The following is a 7,119-nucleotide window of genomic DNA, read 5'->3' as shown; positions in this document are numbered from 1 at the left end:
TGTAACTCGGAGCACGTAACTTAATCAATTTTTATATATTTTTACTTGTTTTCTTTCAAATTTATGTGTTAACGGTTCATTATTCTACCTAAAATACTACAATAGCTTGTATTTCTACAAGTTATCATACTCCCAAATTTCAAAATGTAGTTGTAATTCATTTCACATTCTGAGCGTCTCATTCTTTTCTCGCTTGCTCCTCACTTGTGAAAATATTTCTATTTTCTAACTGCTACAAGCTTAAGTTGCAAAACAACCCGTTCAATTCTATGAAATCTTATTTTCAATTTTTAATAATGTTTTTAAAAGAATAAAAAAATAAATAAGATTTGAAAAATGGTAGAACGTCGGTCCAATGTCTATCGAGATCAACGCAAAAACAAAAGAAAAAAAATCTTGGTGGTCGATTTCATCTAAGATTGACAAATAGTTTTAGGAGTTTAAAAAAAAGGTGCTACTTTTCAAAACAAAAACAAAAAGTGAGCTAGTTTTTGCCAATTTCTCATTTATTTACCCTTTGTTCAATGCATGATTAGCAAGGAACAACTTAATTTAACTTCGCCTTCTATTCAGTTATTTTCTGCTTTGTTGCAACTTTGAGGAATCTACGACGAAACCCATAGACAAAGGTGATCTTTTCTTTTCACATTTCATCTGAAATTCAACTTTACGTTATCTATTGTTTCTCTATGAATGTAAATTTTGATCCATGCGTTTATTTTCCGATAATAACTTTGAACTCTTTCCGATAAGGTTTTTAATGGGAATGGAGTGGCGATTGCTGTTTATGATCTTTGAATTCTGGAATTAGTTTTTGTTGCGACTAATTGCTCTTGCCCGCTTGTAATTTTGGTTATGCTAAATTTAGTTGGACCTTAACCTAATAATTTGTGGCCATGCCCTGTATTCCCGTTGGACTTGATGTAGGTTTATAATTGGGAGTATCCAATTGAATTATATTCTGTATGCTGTTTTTGGATTTTGATCTCTTAGGAACACAACATTTCTATAACGAACTGCAAAATCTTTCTTTCTTATCGTTTCTCATCCTTGTTTGTTCTTTAAGTTCTAGATGTTCTGACTTTTCATTCCTTCACTTTTCTTGTCTGCTTTTAGACTGTTCATTTGACATCAATATTTTTCTTCAACCAATATTTATGGAGAAGAGAATTGTTAACAAACTAACACAAACCTCAGATGATATGGCTGATGAGCAAACCATACCTGATGGTTTGACCTCGATGTCTCGAGCACTTACTCCAAGAAGGAAGAGAAAGAGAAATGACATTGACAATATCAATGGGATAAAAAAGGTGGGTAAGGGTGTGCAAACAGTTGAGCAAGAGGTGGTTGAGCCAGTTGATACAATCTCGAAGTTGCCCGAATCAGCTATTCATCATATCTTGTCATTCTTGCGTAGTGCAAAAGAGGCTGCTCGAACCAGCATCCTGTCAAAGAAGTGGAGAGATGCATGGAAGTCCTTTTCTGTACTAACATTTAATGAACGCAGCTACCTCAAGGCAGAAGTCGGTCTTAATAGTGATAAGCAAAGGCAGAAGTTTATTGACTCTATCGATAACTCCTTGCAAAGTCACCTTACACAGAACTTGGGCATTTACAAGCTAGTGTTACGTATAACACCAGAGCTCGTCTCGCATCTGAAACGGTGGGTTGACATGGCAGGGGAAAATGGCTTAGGTGAGCTTGATATCCATGTTGAGACGACACGAAAACGTTGCAAAGTGCCACTGTGTATGCATTCTATCAAGACTCTAAGTGGATTGAGATTGCAAGGTCTTTACTGGTCAAGTTTTGAGGCTTTAGAGTTCAATAATTTGCAAAAGCTGTATCTCCGTAGACTACATGTAGATCCTCAGTTAATCCAGAAATTGGTTTCTACCTGTCCTCTACTTACGGATTTAAGAATTATAGAATGCCGAGGATTAACAAACTTGAAGATTTCAGGTTCTCAAAAGCTTGAAAGGGTGGACTTGTACCAATGCCATTTTCTTAGAAGGGTTGAGCTCCAAGTTCCTAGTTTGAAAACATTTTGGTATTGTGCAAAGAAATCTTCATGCTGTAAGCTTAACTTAGAGTCCTGCACGTCCTTGAAGAGGTTGACATTAGAGGACCCATCTATGACAGAAAATTTCTTTAATAAGCTACTTGTCAGCTTTCCAGTCCTCGAAAAATTAAATCTCAGCAGATGTGACAAGCTCCAAATTATTGGCATAGCAAATGTCGAGCTTCAGAGTCTAGGCTTGAGATGTTGCAAAAGACTGAAACATATTGATGTTGATTCTTTAAAACCTTGTTCATTAGACTATCATGGCCGCGAGATGGTTCATGCATTTGGGTGTTTGCCTCTAAAGGAGGCAAAAATTTCTCTGGTTTCAAAAAAGAAAGAGGATCCATCTGCTTTTCCAACTCGAAATGTATTCATCCGTTCTTTTCTTGGACGTCATTGTAAAGGTTTTAAAATCATCGTCTGGTTTTGTAAGGTAACAATGCCCCTTCTCCTGTTTTTGCATACTTGTTTCCGCTATAACATAACTCTTGACGCATTATTTGTTTCCACTTTCTTACATATGAATGTGAATCAAGAATGTTATAATTCACGATGAGATCAAAGATATCTTCCTTCCTTCTCTTCCCAATCTTAAGTTTCATGCAATCAAGCCATCTACAAATGCAAAAGATTTATTAGAAGATTTACTGACGAAAGAGCATCCGGAGAGGATAATCGTAGCATCATCTTTTAGCAGTGAAGTTCCACATGTAAATTCTAAATCCTTCACATTAGCCAAGCACACTTGAGTCCTCTTTTCTACAACGCTTACTCTTCATACTCTTCATACTCTGCATACTCTGCATACTCTGGATTAAACATTAAAAGCTACTAATGATATGTAGGCGTTGCACAAAATAAAAGGAGAAGTGGAAACGAGCTGCTGCAGCTATATTAATTCAAACAGAAAATGCTGGCGCCATTTCTTGAAGGATACCAAGGTTGTGAACATTGCAGAAATTGAAGGTATATCAGATTGGTTTAATGATGTGAGGGATAGGGTTGACCAAGTAACTTGTATGGAGCTACATTGGGAGCCCTCTATGCATTTTGGTAAAGTACCTCCTCACCATGAGGAAGACAATGATCAAGCGCTATGAAGAAATATTTGAGTTTTTTTAAAAAAGAAAAAAAACAACTCCGGTATCGTAGATAAAACCTTTGACTATCTAGAGGCACTACCGATTATTTTGGCAAATAGTTGTGTTTCTTGGGCACATTTTGGTGATCGAAGTTTTGAGATTATTTAAGATTCTGTTTCTAATTTTTGTAATAGGAGGAAAGGAATGAATGGATGTGGGGCTGTATCCATTTTTATTCCTAAAGAATGTAGTGCCTTCTAGTGTTTTTAGTATTAGGCTTGCATTTGAACTTTCATGGTGTCGATTAGTAATTTGATATTTTATTCTAATTAACATAATGAATCACTGTTTTTTATTCTAGAGCTATATTTGCTTGTTTCTTTTATTTTTCAACTCTGCTCAACTGGTCTGGTGTTGGTCTTTCTCTATGTAATATGTATTATACTATTACGAGTTAGAATTTGGAAAATTGTTAAAAATAGCAAATTAGCATTTCTTTTCTAAATTTCGATCAAGCTGTTTTCTTGGTTGGCGAGATCAACCACTGAAATTTAGTTAAAAAAACTATCATTTTCAAAGTTAACATTGTCTTAGGGCTTTCTCAGTTGAGACATTTAGGAGATTTTAGTAATTTTTTAAATATTATGTAATCTGGATATAATATTTTGTAATGATAATTGAATATGGAAAATTTAGTCGAGATGTACCAAAAAGACTATAAGTTAGAAAGTTAAACCTCAGTTCTGCATAAGATGAATCGAGAAAAACTGTTCGAATAAATTTGTGAAAATCTATTTATGACCCTTTCTCTTCGAATTTCTTTTCCTTTGACTAAGAAAAAATCCATTCAATTTATATAATTAGCATATCCTCAACCAAGAAATAAAATATTAATATTATTCGTATCAAATTTTTTAGATATTTATATGGACATATTGATCCATAAAATATCAATATCAACAAATGTTTGTATGAGTTACAAATTTATTTAGAGCGATAATTATGTTGTTATTAATTAAGCTACTATTATTATTAGTAGTAATATTTATGTGAGTCACTCAATAGGTTATATTTTATGTTTAATTACCATTTATATATATATAAAACTTTGGAGATATTTATGGATGTTTAATATTGAGATTAAACCTTGCTATTTACTAATACTATGAGTGGATATATTGACAAATGTTGATAAATAATTTCATCTTTGCTCTCACCATACTTTGAAATATTATGTTGTATTAAGGTTGAAAACTAAGGTCATGTTTACCCTAGTCCAATCAGAATGAATCAATGTTAATTTAAAAAGTGTATTTCATGCACAGACAAAGTTAGTGTAGATTAAAAGGATTTGAGTCCCTCTCAACTTTATACATTTTATACGATATGTATAGAAAAATTGCTTTAATATCAATTTCAGTAGCTAGTTTAGTGGTGAAATTCTTCCATCTCCCTCCATCAAAGAAGAAAAAGACTGGACCACTCAATCCCTTTGGATTGAACATATTTTTCTCGATAATAATCATGAAATCAATTTTTTGAAAAAATAATTTTCTAGTAAGATTCTAAGACAAAAAATAAATAGCTTTTATTGTTTTTTGGAAAATCACATAAAACCATCTCAGACGGAGGCACTAAGATGGAGACGGGCAAACTAAGAGACGCGACAACAATGTTTGAGGGAGACGGAGATGCCAAGAGAAAAGTGAGACAAAATGTAGATTGAAGGTAGGAAAAGGAGGAAAGCACAACGAAAAAGGAGAACTCGAAGTGAATTTAGATGTAAGATGAGGTTAATAAAACCTTACTTCCGATCCAAAAATCAAGATTGGAAATTTTCAACCCAACTCAACCAAATTTCATCCCATGAGTGAGCTACATAATTTTTTTAAACACCCCTAAACCTTGGTTAGTTGTTTTTTATATTTGAAAAATTAAATAGCTGGATTTATTGATTAATAATGAGTGAATGACATCTAACACCTGACAGTGCTAATTATTTGTTATTGACTTGACAGACTACGAGAAGATGAGAGTAAAATGCTTTCATTACATATTTGGAGTCAAATCCAAAAGTTTATTGCGACTCCAAAACAAAATTAAACAACAACAAATGCAATCAACTTAGGTTCATATTACAACAAAACCAAAAATTGAGTTAGTAATAGTTATAGAAAACTTGTTGAAAAAATTGATACACGAGGTAAAAATGTGAGTTTATATGAATAACAGGGTAGTAAAAGTCTTTAGTTATTTGTGAACAAATAGAGGTTGGATTTTTTCTACCAACCCAACCCAACCCAACTACCCCAAATTACTCAAATTGTCAAACCCCTTCAAGCTTTTGTATCACTCACACCATCTTATCAACTCTCACATTATTGAACACAAACATAGAATTTAACTTAGTGCCAAAACTTAAATGGTATGTTTGGCCCAAGGAATGAAGTATGGAGTTGTGAACTATTTGAAGTTTACATGAAGTTGCCAGAAAAGATACTCAATAGGCAATTTGATATAAATCAAAGTAAAAAGTAACTATAAAAAATTAGGAAAGTGTAAGTGTAGCCAATTAACTAAACACATCAAACCAACTTCATCCAATCCCAATGGCCTCTAGAAAATTCACGTTTTCAATTCCAAAGAACAACTCTCATCTTTCTCTCCAAAACTTCCATGAATGCTGAAAACAAAACTTTACATGCAAACCACCCCACGAACAGCTTGAAACAAAATGTCTTTCCACTCACAAAGATATGATATATCAACCCAAATACTCAAATAAACATGAGGGGAAGGATTATTTTCCAAAAGGCTTCAGTTATAGGCATAGCAGTATGCAACCAGCATATCACAAATCAAATGCTTCAAATTTATACATAATATAAGTTATCACAGGTACTAAAATACAAGGGAGCAATGAAATACGTAGATTTTACAAATAGCAGATGTTAATTCTAGTGTAAATTGATTACCCTCTCGCCTTAAGCTCAGCAAGCCGCCTTGACAAGTCATCCTCGTCGATTTTCTCGGTCTCCCTGGCCGGAACAGCGTGAGCTGCCGGCTGTGGAAGACCCACAGAAACCTCCAATCCATAATCGTCGGCCACCTGTTGCATCAAGCTGTTCACCTCTCCCTCCGGCGTCGAGAGAGATGTCGAACCCGCCATCGCATTCTCCATAAACTCAGCTTGTACCTCCATGTTCACAAACTGCTTCTCAAATTGATCCATGGTCTCCGACATCTTTTGTAAGTTACCAGTGGCCAAAGTACTTTCCAAGGATTTGACGATCGAGCCCATAGATTTGTTTATGGTGGACATCTTTGCCTGCGTGTCGAGACGAGCCACAACAGCATCGAGGCGCGAAGAGAGTCGGAGATAATTCATCTGCTCCGTACGTTTCCGGATTGCATTCTCAGCATAAATTCGTGCTCCATCCATGTTTCCCTTCTCCATGGCTTTCTTGATCTTGAGCTTCTCGGATTTTTCCTCCTTCTCGCACTTTCTCGCTTGGCGTTGAAGTGATTTCGCCGTAAATTTCAATTCCATGATCTGGTTCAACAATTTCTCCGTGTTACCCATGATCGAAACAGTAATTGATTTTGTGAAGATACAAGGAACTTGAATTTGAAATCTAGGGTTTTTGAAAGTGCAACAATGAGGAGAACGAAGATGCGAAATTCAACAATGGGAATTGGGCAATTCACAGCTTTCTTTCTCCGTCTAAAATTAACCAATAATTTTCCATTTCCGTGTGGGGCTATCAACTTTTAAATATAATTTTTCTTTCTCGAAAATTTCGCAAAATAACCTACAAAATAAAAACCTTTTTTATTACAATAAATTTACACTCTTATATTTCTCCGTTCAAAACTTACATCAAAACATTTAGGAGTGTTGGAGAGAAGTGTTGAGTGAGCTCCCATTAGGATTATGATAAACCTTTCTTACAATAAAAAAACGTTGGG

General features: G+C 34.6%; 2 protein-coding genes across 4 annotated transcripts; one reads left to right on the top strand and one right to left on the bottom strand.

Annotated features, from left to right (window-relative positions):
• The first annotated feature begins 480 nt into the window (after positions 1 to 480).
• LOC101214024 (putative F-box/LRR-repeat protein At3g18150) lies at positions 481 to 3,516 on the top strand. Of its 3 annotated transcripts, none has more exons than XM_004146810.3 (4): positions 481 to 629; positions 1,198 to 2,501; positions 2,605 to 2,778; positions 2,914 to 3,516. In XM_004146810.3, exons 2-4 carry the CDS (start codon positions 1,203 to 1,205, stop codon positions 3,166 to 3,168), a joined length of 1,728 nt encoding a protein of 575 aa, XP_004146858.1. In that variant the 5' UTR covers positions 481 to 629; positions 1,198 to 1,202; the 3' UTR covers positions 3,169 to 3,516. The 3 variants fall into 3 exon arrangements, with proteins under 3 accessions (XP_004146858.1, XP_031739363.1, XP_011652367.1); XM_011654065.2 differs by having other exon boundaries at positions 504 to 629; positions 1,117 to 2,501; XM_031883503.1 differs by lacking the exon at positions 2,605 to 2,778 and having other exon boundaries at positions 501 to 629; positions 1,117 to 2,501.
• Positions 3,517 to 5,907: 2,391 nt separating this feature from the next.
• LOC101208009 (ESCRT-related protein CHMP1B) lies at positions 5,908 to 6,895 on the bottom strand. Its single transcript, XM_004146785.3, has one exon. The coding sequence runs from the start codon at positions 6,731 to 6,733 to the stop codon at positions 6,122 to 6,124; it is 612 nt and encodes a 203-aa protein (XP_004146833.1). The 5' UTR covers positions 6,734 to 6,895; the 3' UTR covers positions 5,908 to 6,121.
• Between the last annotated feature and the right edge of the window lie 224 nt (positions 6,896 to 7,119).

Source organism: Cucumis sativus, chromosome 3 (genome assembly GCF_000004075.3).
Source record: "Cucumis sativus cultivar 9930 chromosome 3, Cucumber_9930_V3, whole genome shotgun sequence".
Lineage (NCBI taxonomy): Eukaryota > Viridiplantae > Streptophyta > Magnoliopsida > Cucurbitales > Cucurbitaceae > Cucumis > Cucumis sativus.
This window is presented reverse-complemented; position numbering and strand designations above follow the sequence as displayed.